Consider the following 13,620-nt stretch of genomic DNA (forward strand, 5'->3'; position numbering starts at 1 on the left):
AGGGGAAAAAAAAACACTCCACTCCTTCCTGATGCAGTAGAAAAAAGTCAGAGGGGACAGGAAGTAGAAAATATCTTCAATAATTCTACGTTATCACATGGATCTAAATGGGGAAATCAAACAGAAACAGCAATGACAAAATAAGGAGCAATTCAAAATTACGCAGCTTTTCACTGAAAAATTTTCTAACTACACTTACATCTACTACGAAAAGAGGGCTGTGAAGAGTCAGAGAATCCTCCCTGCCGGCTCACAGACCATCTGGGCAAGCCTGAATGAACTTACTTCCCTATTTGGTTATCTTAAGATGTTTCACTCCAGTGCAGGCAAACTAGTGAATCTTTTCAGGTAACACAGGTGAGTGAAGGAAATGTTCAAGGAGCAACTAAAACTCTGAGCCCAAATGCCAACATCCAAGATTAGAAGACTCTGCCACCCAGGTACCCTGTCTCCTGCATCCCAGGAGCTCTCAGTGGCAAAGAACCTGCCTGCCACAGCAGGAGAGCTGAGTGACGTGGGTTCGATCCCCGGGTCAGGCAGATCCCCTGGAGAAGGAAATGGCAACCCCCTCCAATATTCTTGCCTGGAGAATCCCATGGACAGAGGGGCCTGGAGGGCTACAGTCCATGGGGTTGCACAGAGTCTGACAACGGAAGCGACTCAGCCTGCGCCCTGTCTACTGATACAATGACTGTGCAATTCAAGCCCAATCGGCAGAGTTCACGTGGGGAGCTGCAGAGACCCACGTACCTATCACAAATACTAAAATACCCCGTGGGAAAGCGGTGCTGCCAGCAGTACTGGTCGTCTTCGGTGTGGAAGACCTTCTCTTTGTGCTTCTCGGAGGAGATGTGGCCCTGCCACTGCTTCTCACTGTTGCAGTTCTTCCCGCACATCCAGCAGTGAAAGTCCACCTGCAGCGCAAAGAAGACACGCATCCCGTCAGCAGCTGCTGTCTGGGGGGGCCCTGATAGGTCACCCGTGTTCAGGTCCCAGACTGACTAAAAACAACTCCACCTAAGGCCCACATTCTATTCTTGGGGAGCCCATCCAGGGGGAGAGATGGGCCAAGGGTCCCCCCAGCACGTAGGAAGCAGACAGCCAGGGCAATGGGCTGGGCTGGGGGTCCAGGCACTCTCTGGCAAGAAGTCAGTTTGCCAACAAGGGTGTCTGTCGGGAGGATGGGGGGCCAGGTTCAAACCAGGGTCCCGGGGAGGATAAATACCATGAGGAAAATCAGAGAGGCTGCGAAAGCCCAGGGCTCATCTGCTGCGCAAGAACAAGGGGCAGTAACTCCACTCTTGCACATGAACTGAGCCCCTACTGCAGGCCAGGACTTGTGCCGGGGGCCAGGGAAGTACCCGTGCTGGGAAGACGCCGCCCCGGGGGCACAGACCCACGAACTTTATTAGGAACCCTGTGCTGCCAGATGCAAGCGTGGGGTGTTTGAGCAGTACTTCCCAAGTGCCCTGGGTCAGAATCCGGTGTGATGCTGGGTAAGAACAGCTTTACAGAGGGATTTCCCTGGCGGCTCAGTGGTTATGACTCTGTGCTTCCAATGCAGGGGATGTGGGTTTGATCCCTGGTGGGGGAACCAGGACCTCACATGCTGGGGAGTGCTGGGGAGCGGGGGGAAGGGGGTAGAGAGAACAGGCTCACAGAGACAGGTGACTCTCACAACCCAGCAAGTCGGGGTGACCCTGCTCTGGAAACCCCAGCAGTACTTAAGAAAAGGTGACGAGGCACTCTGTGCTGAGCTCGGGCAGAGAGGGCAGAGTCCACAGGGCTCATGATGAGCGGAGACACGTCCCTGACCTGGGTCTGACTGATTGAATTCAGAGAGAGGCCAAAAAAAACAAACTGGAAACAAGGAGCAGAGTTAACGCGTACGTCTGTGTCAGCTTAAAAAACCACGCTGGGCAGAACTACAGATTAGCAATCGACAGTCCAAGATATGGAGACACGGCCTGGAAAAAGACACACTGGATCTGGTCCCTCTGGGAAGGGTGACAACTGGGGTTCCAACCTCATCTGTGACGTTTTATTTACCCAATAGAAGCAAACACGGCAAACTGTTAACATCAGTTGAGTGGGGATGGTTGGCTCAAGATACTCTTTATATTAACCCCTTTACTTTTCTGAAACATGTTAAAGAAAGCCCAGTGGAACACCATAGGTGACTTATGTCTGGGTGGAACCCAGAGACAGAGGTCAGACCGCAGGAGGATAAGGGAACAAGAGGACCTGGGGCGGGGTGGGCACTTTTGGGATGGTCTAGTGGTTAAGACTCCAGTGCAGGGGGCATGGGTTCAATCCTTGGCTGGGGATCCCACATGCTGCATAGCATCCCATCCAAAACAAGGATGACCTGGGGGTGGGGAGCCCCCGGTTCCTGAACACCTGCCGTGGCCCAGCAGTGGGATACACCCACAGGCTCATCACACTTCGCATCTCCCTCACAGAGGCGTTCAGTAAGCTACCCAGGGTCTCAGGCTAGTGACTCACCAGCTCCTGCTTCCAGAGTCAGAAAAAGGAGGCAGGAAAGGAGTTTTTAGGACGGAGAGGCTTAGACTCACAGCAGGGAACCAGCGCAAAGAGAAGATGAAGACACGGGGAGGGAGGCAGGTAGGCCAGCTGGGAGCGAGGGAGCCAGGTTTGGGAGAAGGTGGGAAAGAAAAGAAAGGCCTGGAAGCACAGGCAAGGGAACCAACCTGCGGTACTTACAGTAACTTCCGCGTAATCCGTCGGCATGTGGATTTGCTTTCCATTCTCTTTGCTGGACTGACTGGCTGCATCATCACTTTTTTCATTTTTTTGGCTCTTTAGCCAGAGTTCATAAAACTGCTCCATATCTTGTACTAAAGAAAAATGAACTCCTTTCAGCGGCAAATATTTAAAGACACCATTTAAATACAAGAGCATGCATTCTTTTTGCATCAGTTGGCGTAATTTTCAAAAGAAAATCAAGAAGCAAACAGAGACTGATCATCTATTAGACACGAGAGACGGGCCAGTTCCAGACGCTCAGGGTAAGAACCAAATTCAGGTCCATTAGGACACAGACAAACATTAATTTTCAAGATTGATGAACTTCTCCCTGCATTTACAAGACACGTTGTAGGTGTTTAAAATTCAGAAACCCAAGACTTCCCTGGCGGTCCAGTGGTTAAGATTCTGAGCCTCCACTGCAGGGGACACAAGCTTGATCCCTGGTCAGGGAACTAACATCCCACATGCTGCACGATGCAGTCAAAAAATAAAATTCAGAAGCCATTTCAAGGGCATTGCTGAAAAGGAAAGCCACAGCTTCACAATGGCCCACGTCAAACACTCGTTATCAGTGCCGTAAACATACAGGCAACTTATGCAGCTCCTCGCTGTTTACTGAGAAAGGTGAGAAACCTACTATAGGGACCAAGATTCTGACCCTGATGGGGCTCCGTCAGTCCAGCTACTGTCCCAGAGGACAGACACGCAGGGGTGCAATTTACAACAGCACGGTGATGACCAGGTCCTGGGCTGTGGCTGCAAGCTGCTGCTTACAGTAGGAACAAGTGTATCCGGCATTACCATCTACTGATAAAACTAAGGTTTCTCAGCCTCAGCACCGCCTGTGTGCTGAGCCGGACAACTCTTTGCTGCTGGATAAGCCTTGTGCATGTACGACATTTAACAATCTCCCTGGCCTCTGCCCGCTAGCTGCCAGTAATACTGCCCCACGAGTCATGACAATGAAAGGCCCAGACGCTACCAGCTGTCCCCAAGGGGAGAGGGGTGTGGGTGGCAAAACTCATCCCCAGCTGAGAGGCACTGAGTTTAAAAAAAAAAAAAAAAAAGCTGGAAATGAGGATCTGGTCAAAACCCAGCACTACTGTCTGCTCAAGTGTTTCTAACAATATACCTCCAGCTAAGATTAGAGATAAAAATAGGAAATCCTTCTTCCTTCAGGCCAGTGGTAGTAGGAAGTGCTGCAAGAGCCCTGATTTGCAAGGATGCCTCCAGGAAGTCCAACCTCGAGTCCTCACTCCAAGCAAGGAGTCCCACTCACACAAGTCACTGAATGTTTACGTGGCTGAAATACGATAGGTGATGTGCTTAAATCAGATTGGTTCTTGTAATCCTCCGATTGCAGATCTTAAGCCATCAGTAAATTTTGATCAGTTTACTTAAAACTGAAGAACAATGATCCTGGTAGCAAAACCTTTTCTGGTCAGAAGTGAAAGGTTGCCTGAGGCTTCTCTCCAAGGCTCTCACAGTAAAACTGACGCCTGACCAAGACAAACATTCTCTCCTTGGGCCTTTGCGTCTGGGCCTGTTCTACCCATAAGAGTTCCCGGACGAAACCTCCAGTTCCAACCTGATGAATTCAGGGCTGACTCTTCACACCAGGAGCAGATGATCTGACCCGAGCACTCGTGGAGGGACTGAACCTCCCCAGGGACTCAGGGACACGCCTGTGATGTCAGAGGATGCTGACCTATGTTTTTGTATCCAAATTTGACCTAAGCAAACACAACTGGTGGTCAGACTCTGCTTCACTGATAAAATGAGATAATGGTTTAGAGCACAGACTGCCTTCTGTGTTCCCTGTAAGCTGGCAATTTACAGGGAGGAAAGGGACTTCCAGGCGAGCTGGATTCCGTGGGTGTCAAGGCCATGGTTAATCATCAACTTACTCCCGTTCTCCTTCATGTAGGTCCACACTTCTCGTTCCTCAGGACTGTGAGCAAAGGAACAGTTTCCAACATACTGACATTTTTTCCCAGAAGCAATATGATTGCACAGCTGTGTAAAAAATACATGAATGTGCTTTAAGACAGAGCACACTGGGTAAAATGGCCTAATTTTTACATTTAAGCAAAATCAATATTATTTTCCATGCTAATGCTGAGTAATATAGTTTTTAAATGAGATTAACTTGCTCCTATTCAAATTGACTATAAGCCCCAAAGACATGAGATGTTATCAAGCTTTCTGTCTCAAAACTTTTTAAAAGAGCATAAGTATGGAACTGGAATATGGAACACTTTCTTATGAGAAAATGTCAACAGATTCACTTATTCAGAGTATCTGCTTTTAACACAGCCGAGCACTTTATCTCTGCAGTGCAAGTCTCTGGCCCCCTCAATATGACATATGCTACTCCCCTCTGCCTGACACCCAGGAGACCTCCTTGTCAGCCCTTGGGAAGCAGGACAGAAACTGCAGACGCCTCCAATAAACAAGGTCAGAGAAAACCTCTGACGTTTACTTCTCACCGATACTGGCAGCTAATCTCAGCCATCATTCACTACACATTCTGCAGTGTCAGAAGACAATTATTCCACTAACCAGGCCATCCAGTTATACAGCATTCAAGTAATACCTCTTGTGGTTATTTGCATTTTTATTTTACAGAGTAAATACAGTGATACTGGTAGGAAAAATAAAGTGAGAGCAGTCAGCAGAACACAGATTTCCCTAAGACCTGTGACTATTAAGAACTAGGAATACCACTGTCACCGAGAGCTCATTCGTAAATATCATCAATGTACTTGTCTTTATGGAGCATAAATCCTAGTACAATTCATTGTTAGCTTGTCTTAGTTTATCCATGTTTCAACAGGAGCTGGCTCTATGTATTAGTTTATATAACAGTAAATGCTTAGCATTGACTTTCACCAAAAATCAAGAAACAGTTAACACTAAACACTGCTCCTTTCCTCCCCTGAACCAAAGTCAGGGACCCCCCAACCCCTTTACAATTTTTTGCAGGAAGTCAATAGTCAACAAAACATTCTTGTGATGGATTTTCTTAAATTCTTTTCCCAGTCAAGCCCCAGGAAGTACTTAGGTATTACTGGATAGACACTGACCATTGTCTTTCAAAGCTCAGTGATAAGGAGCAGGGAGAAGAGAAGATAAAGGAGAAGGTCGCTCTGTGTGGTTTTTACACAACACCATCTCACATATCTTCCCTAGAATGCAATGATTCCCATTTACAGATGAGCAGACTGAGGCTGACTAACTGGCCCTTTGGGCAGACCCTGAAGCCCATCCTCTCTCCACCTCACCACACTGCCTACGAACATACACACACGCAGAGTATTATTTCTTCTTTTAGAAAAAGGATCCCTTAGCAATATCTAGTGGGGTAGGGAAACAGAGGAAATGGGCTCCTGTAAATATTACAGGTAGAACACCACGTCTGCGATGAGAGAATAATCAGTGGTTCTAGGCAGCTGCCTCATGAGCTAAAACTGTTCCCAGTTGTCTTTGTTTTGGCAAAATTTTGAGAAGTACATCTATAATCTCCACTATCTACTGAAGCACAAGATAATCACTGGTTCTAATAAGCCTTCCTCCTCTCTTATCGTAGCCCACTAATCAATCACCCCTATCTATGAGGCTGAAACCACAGTGGATAAACACAAGCACATCACCTCCTTCAAAGACTGGCCTTGTAACCTGCGCTAAGTTTCACAAACTGCAAGGTGCCCTGCGTGATGGGAAATGAACCCGTCTCTTCCTCAACTCCTTGGCAGTTTGGAGAAGGAGCCTCGTTAGTGGGGACTCTGCAACCCATCTGCACTGCTGCTCTGGGCAAAAGCCTCTCTCCATGTTTCCTCCGCTGGGGCAGAAAGCGCCCCTCACCTGAGCTCAGGTAAAACTCCACCAGACACTCTCTTGTGAACAAGAAAGTCGGGCCAGTTCCAAGCTTTGCCCAGACGACCATCTTTAAGACCATGTAGGGGACCAGAGGGACCAAGCTGAAATGTGCCACCTTGTAAGTCAGTTTGGTGTTCTCAATGTAAGGGCTTTTGGGGAACATGTTGCTCTAACAGGAAGCATTTTTCCTTTGGGTTATTTCAAGAAAATCCTGTAACGTTAGGTATCCTTTAGCGAGCATCCATTGCTTCAGTGAAAGAAACAGGTGTGATAAAATAAAAAAAAAAAACACACCAAAAACTCATCAACAGAGTTAATAATAATACGGAAAGTCTTGGGTTTGATAGCAAAGCTGAGGAATCAAATATAGATGAAATTCTCTCCCATTTGCTCACAGTCATTCATCTGGAAAATAAGCTGAGTCTAGACCATCACTTTTCTCTAGTTCATTTTCTATGTCTCCTAAGTAACTCATTCCAGCCAACCTAAAAACTGCGCCAGAGCCACACACACAAAAGGGGAAGGAAAACAAAAGGACCACTTAGATTTTAGTAACACGATGAGCATTACTTAAAGGGTACCAGTTTCCATCTGAATTACTACTACTTTCTAATGATTTGAAATGCCTAATAAAAAAAAAAGTGGCTTAAAAATTACGTATGTACATCAAACTGTAAAGGCATTTGTTTCTTTGTGGGAAGAGGACGGATGTTCATCCACTTCTTACGTTCAATAGACATCACTCTCATCGCACGACGATCTTTGGTCCACCTAAGAAAAATGGAGTTCAGAAAAAACAAAAACACACTGGCAGAGGCATAACATAAAGGGGCAGGTCCAAAGTCTGTACCTAAGGGACCAGAGATTTTTTTTTCAACCCTTCTAAAAGAAATGCCTTATGATTCTGTCATTTCACTTCCTGTTGATATTTATAAACAGACATTCCCTATAAATCCTAAACAAGGCAATGGCAAAATACAGGAAAAACACTATTGAATTTTGTTGAATTCTTAGTACTAAGTCCTAAAAATCTCTTTCCTTTCGCTTTGCAATTACTCCTAAATTGTCCACTTTCCTTTGCCCTCCTCACAGTCTTAATATTCTTTCTTATATGTACAATTTTACGCCCATGAAAAGAAACAGGCACTATTTCCACACACACACACTACTTACGAATGCCTTGCTTTTGCACTGCAATATTTTCTGTTTTTGTCTGGTTCAATGACTTGGCCGTTTCTCAGACACTGAGCACATACAAATTTTATCTTCATATTAAGGGATCCAGGCATTATTTGATTGCCAAGTACCTTAAGTAATTAAGAGATCAGTTTTAATTGAACAGAAAACCATTCTCTGAGAACACATTCATTCACCATGCACAACTGTGTGCTATTATTTTTTTTTTTTAATATAACATCACACAACTTCTGTTTTTGTCTGGTCTGATGATTTGACCACTATATATATGATCTGATAACTAAATCTCCAGTTCTCTACCCAAATATAAGAGAATATGATGAAAGTAGATTACAGATGCCAAACCTCAATTTATCAAAGTCAGCTCTGGTGTTAATGTTTAGGATTTGTGGGGAGAGAGGAAGGAAGATGGTTGGATAAAGCAGTCTGGCTCAGTGGTAAGCAAAACTACATAGTCTACCTCCCCTACTCTGAGGATCCCCACAGCCCAAGACCCCAACTGTTTTGCCAAATAAACTGAATAAGAAAACTGTATCCTGGAACTTCCCTGAGAGTCCAGTAGTTAGAACTCTGCGCTTTCTACTGCAGGGGATGTGGATTTAACCCCTGGTTGGGGCACTAAGATCTTACATGCTATGTGGTGTGGCCAAAAGACAAAATAATTAGAGAAAATTGTACCCTATGTTCTTTGTTTCTTTGGCTATGCAGGATCTTAGTTTCCTGACCAGGGATCAAACCCATTGGCCCCCGCAGTGGAATCACAGAGTCCTAACCACTGGACCACAAGGGAATTCCCTAACCTATATTCTTGGCAGGTGTTACAAGATGCCTAGTTTGTTTTGTTTTGTTTTTTTTTTTTCATGATAATCAACTAAAATTCAGAAATTTTTTTTTCACATTTACTCAATTTTTTTTCCCACTTAACTCAGTAAACTCAAGAAAACTCAAAAGAGTAACTGGATTTTATGGAAGTATAAACTGCATCTGCCAACTACTCACATCCATCAGGCCATTCCAGAAAAGATCCCAAATGCAGAAAGGACAAAGGAAACACATACCTGAGCTCCAGGTACGTTTGCTTCCAAATTTTGCCAATATCGTTTAGATTCCTGGGCAATATCATCATGTGAGATACCTGAGAAATGCCAAAGATGTTTTTTTAGGTTCTTTATGCAATACCAGGCTACCTGTCTAGGCAGAGTCAGACTCAATTCTTTACCCCCACTTGGCATAATCTGTCACCAAGGATGAATATCATACTACTCTTTTGAAATGGAATCTTTGCAAATACAGCTCTTGGTGCCTTCCAAAGAATCTTTCTTCCTCGCGGATCCGTACTGCATACATGAACTTGTATCAGCAATTACTTAAACGAGACCACATTCAAAACAGGCCACTCTAAAGATGAAGTGACTCAGGTTTAAGACTCAGGATAAAATCAACAGTGCCGCCACACCAGACTGGTGGAGAAAGGCCTTTGACACCATTTCGTAAACCCTGACTGCTCTCGAGGGGACTTGTCTCAATCTCACACAAACGCACCTGTTTCATTTTGCAATATCCAGACTTTCAATTCTACGAGACTATGTGCATAAAAGCATTCGTCTTCTCTTAAACAGCCATATCGAACCTCATGTCGGCATAAATCAAGCTGACACTGGCCGTGAAAAGAACGTATTTTGGAATACTTGACTGTTGTCTCTCGCAAAATGTGGACAAGGCACCTAAGGGGAAAATGGAGTGACACTTCACTACTGTCCCACCATAGCTTTTTACAAAAACGTACATACACACGTGTGTGTGCTTAACCACTCGGTCATGTCTGACTCTGCGACCCCCTGAACTGTAGCCCACTCTTACCCATAGGGATTCTCAGGCAAGAATACTAGAGTGGGTTGTTATTCCCTTCTCCAGCAGATCTTCCCAATCCCGGGATCAAACCCACGTCTCCTGCATTACAGGTGGGTTTTTTACCATCTGAGCGACCAAGAAGCCCATACACACATACAAAATGTAAAATTCTAGACTGAAAATACATTTTAAATCTTTATCAGAAAAAAACAAATCACTGTATGCAACTGTAGGATTAATTGGGGAGAGGAGAGGATAATTATGTTAGGCTATATTAAAATACCTAAATCCATGTCATGAGAAGCTATAAATCATTATTGCTTTTCTGTATTAAATCTTAATTCATTTTAAAATTCTCAGCAAAACCTATTAGCCATTTAAAAATAGTCACCATCTTTCAAAACAACAACAAAAGGAGAGGGGAATGCCTGGGGAGATATTACTCTGGTTTTATTTGGATCTAAAAAGAGGATTAATTTTGTCACTAAAAATATTAGAAAATACCAACATACTTATTGTCTTCAAATTCATGCTTTGTAACCGGATGAGAACATGATGTAGAATTATCTTTGTTTCTTTTACTTATCATTCTAGGCTTATGATCAAAACATTTCTGAAACAGAGAAGAACAATTATCATAAAAACGTAATACAAGATGATAACTTTTGTGTGATGCTGATGACGTTCATACTTACATATTACAAGCACATGTCAATTAACACTCGGCAAACAGGACGTCTTAATGTTATTCTTTTGGATAGTAATAGTGGCTACCATTGCTTAAGCAAATGCTTTAGCATACAGCAGGACCAGACCTAAGTACTTGATACTACTGGGTCAGAAACCACCACCTGTTTCACAGTAGAAAGAAGATTTGGAGACAGTACCTCACAAAGGAATATAAATTCTCCAAGATGCTCCTGGAACAGTTTGAACACGGTAAAGCTGATCTTTCCATTGCCACCAAAGAAAGCCTCTCTGCTGAACGCCCCCTTCCGCTCCAGCGTCCAGACATCTATCTCCTCCTGGCAATAAGCAAATGTGCAGTGGCCTGAATATCTACATTCCTCCTCAGCGGCAACATCTAGAAAGACAGGAAATTAACAGAGGTGGGATGGATTGGGAGATTGGGATTGGCATGCATATACTAATATGAATAAAACAGATAATTAATGACAACCAACTGTACAGCACAGGGAATTCTACTCAATGCTCTGTGGTGACCTCAATGGGAGGAAAATCCAACGAAGAGGGGATGTGTGTATACGTGCAGCTGATTCACTTTGCTGTAGAGCAGAAACTAACACAACATTGTAAAGTAACTATCCTCTGAAAAACGGAAAAAAAAAAAAAAAAAAGATTTTCTAACAAAATTGAAAAAAAAAAAGTGGGGGGAGACAGGGAATTAAAAGACATTTTAAACATGAGTCACTGTGTTTTCAAAGCCAATGAATATTAAACACACTAAGGGCATTGTTTAAATTTTTGTAACAGTTCATGGATAGCTTCAAACCATGGTACTCATATTACTATGCAGGAATGGTGTATTAAAAGCATGAAAGTGTTAGTTGCTCAGTTGTGTCTGACTCTTTGAGACCCCATGAACTGTAGCCTGCCAGGCTCATGGAATTCTCCAGGCAAGAATACCAGAGTGGGTAGACATCCCCTTCTCCAGGGGATCTTCTCGACCCAGGGTTGAACCTGGGTCTCCCCAATGCTGGGAGATTCTTTACCATCTGAGCCACCAGGGAAGTCCCACTGGTATTAACACTTAAAACAAACAAACGGACAAACAAAAAACAGCAGCACAATTCTAAATTACTTTTATTTCACACAGGGCAAAAAAAGCCCTGATGTTTGCATGTTCACCACCTAAGTTTAAAAGATCATTTCAGTTCAGTTCACTCACTCAGTCATACCCAACTCTTTGCAACCCCATGGACTGCAGCACGCCAGGCCTCCCGGTCCATCACCAACTTTCGGAGTTTACTCAAACTCATGTCCATTGAGTCGGTGATGCCATCCAGCCATCTCATCCTCTGTCATCACTTTCTCCTGCCTTCAATCTTCCCCAGCATCAGGGTCTTTTCAAATGAATCAGCTCTTCGCATCAGGTGGCCCAAGTATTGGGGTTTCAGCTTCAACATCAGTCCTTCCAATGAACAGTGAGGACTGATTTCCTTTAGGATGGACTGGTTGGATCTCCTTGCAGTCCAAGGGACTCTCAAGAGTCTCTCCAACACCACAGTTCAAAAGCATCACTTCTTCTGCACTCAGCTTTCTTTATAGTCCAACTCTCACATCCATACATGACCACTGGAAAAATCATAGCCTTGACTAGACGGACCTTTGTTGGCAAAGTAATGTCTCTGCTTTTTAATATACTGTCTAGGTTGGTCATAACTTTCCTTCCAAGGAGTAAGCATCTTTTAATTTCATGGCTGCAATCACCATCTGCAGTGATTTTGGAGCCCAGAAAAATAAAGTCAGCCACTGTTTCCACTGTTTCCCCATCTATTTGCCATGAAGTTATGGGACCGGATGCCATGATCTTTGTTTTCTGAATGTTGAGCTTTAAGCCAACTTTTTCACTCTCCTCTTTCACGTTCATCAAGAAGCTCTTTAGTTCTTCTTCACTTTCTGCCATAAGGGTGGTGTCATCTGCATATCTGAGGTTATTGATATTTCTCCCGGCAATCTTGACTCCAGCTTGTGCTTCCTCCAGCCCAGCATTTCTCATAATGTACTCTGCATATAAGTTAAATGAGCAGGGTGACAATATACAGCCTTGACGTATTCCTTTTCCTATCTGGAACCAGTCTGTTCTTCCATGTCCAGTTCTAGCTGTTGCTTCCTGATCTGCATATAGGTTTCTCAAGAGGCAGGTCAGGTGGTCTGGTATTCCCATCTCTTGAAGAATTTTCCACAGTTTATTGTGATCCACACAGTCAAGGGCTTTGGCATAGTCAATAAAGCAGAAATAGATGTTTTTCTGGAACTCTCTTGCTTTTTCAATGATCCAGTGGGTGTTGGCAATTTGATCTCTGGTTCCTCTGCCTTTTCAAAAACCAGCTTGAACATCTGGAAGTTCATGATTCAGGTATTGCTGAAGCCTGGCTTGGAGAATTTTGAGCATTACTTTATTAGCGTGTGAGATGAGTGCAACTGTGCGGTAGTGTGAGCATTCTTTGGCATTGCCTTTGGGATTGAAGTGAAAACTGACCTTTTCCAGTCCTGTGGCCACTGCTGAGTTTTCCAAATTTGCTGGCATATTGAGTGTAGCACTTTCATAGCATCACCTTTCAGGATTTGAAATAGCTCAACTGGAATTCCATCACCTCCACTAGCTTTGTTCATAGTGATGCTTCTTAAGGTCCATCTGACTTCACATTCCAGGATGTCTGGCTCTAGGTGAGTGATCATACCATCGTGACTATCTGGGTCGTGAAGATCTTTTTGGTACAGTTCTTCTGTGTTTTCTTGCCACCTCTTCTTAATATCTTCTGCTTCTGTTAGGTCCCTACCATTTCTGTCCTTTATTGAGCCCATCTTTGCATGAAATGTTCCCTTGGTATCTCTAATTTTCTTGAAGGGATCTCTAGTCTTTCCCATTCTATCATTTATGGACATTCAAAGCTCGTTTCCTGAATATTCATTGGAAGGACTGATGCTGAAGCTGAAGCTCCAATACTTCGGCCAATCGATGTGAAGAACTGACTCACTGGAAAAGACCCTGATGCTGGAAAGGATTGAAGGCAGGAGGAGAAGGGGACAACAGGGGTTGGGATGGTTGGATGGCATCACCAACTCAATGGACATGAGTCTGAGCAAACTCCAGGAGTTGGTGATGGGCAGCGAAGCCTGGCGTGCTGTAGCCCATGGGGTCGCAGAGTCAGACACAACTGAGCAACTTAACTGACTGAA

The 13,620-nt window shown here is 44.2% G+C and overlaps 1 protein-coding gene across 1 annotated transcript in view; it reads right to left on the bottom strand.

Annotated features, from left to right (window-relative positions):
• ZC3H7A (zinc finger CCCH-type containing 7A) overlaps window positions 1–13,620 on the bottom strand; it is a 37,687-nt gene that overhangs the window by 1,143 nt on the left and 22,924 nt on the right. Inside the window, exons 14-22 of the mRNA XM_043914335.1 lie at window positions 10,584–10,780; window positions 10,209–10,309; window positions 9,388–9,569; window positions 8,904–8,980; window positions 7,822–7,955; window positions 7,314–7,419; window positions 4,677–4,785; window positions 2,725–2,858; window positions 751–914 (exon numbers count right to left, since the gene is read on the bottom strand). Of these exons, the coding sequence (XP_043770270.1) occupies window positions 751–914; window positions 2,725–2,858; window positions 4,677–4,785; window positions 7,314–7,419; window positions 7,822–7,955; window positions 8,904–8,980; window positions 9,388–9,569; window positions 10,209–10,309; window positions 10,584–10,780 (1,204 nt within the window). The remainder of the gene's footprint in view (window positions 1–750; window positions 915–2,724; window positions 2,859–4,676; window positions 4,786–7,313; window positions 7,420–7,821; window positions 7,956–8,903; window positions 8,981–9,387; window positions 9,570–10,208; window positions 10,310–10,583; window positions 10,781–13,620) is intronic.

Source organism: Cervus elaphus, chromosome 10, assembly GCF_910594005.1.
Source record: "Cervus elaphus chromosome 10, mCerEla1.1, whole genome shotgun sequence".
Classification (NCBI taxonomy): domain Eukaryota; kingdom Metazoa; phylum Chordata; class Mammalia; order Artiodactyla; family Cervidae; genus Cervus; species Cervus elaphus.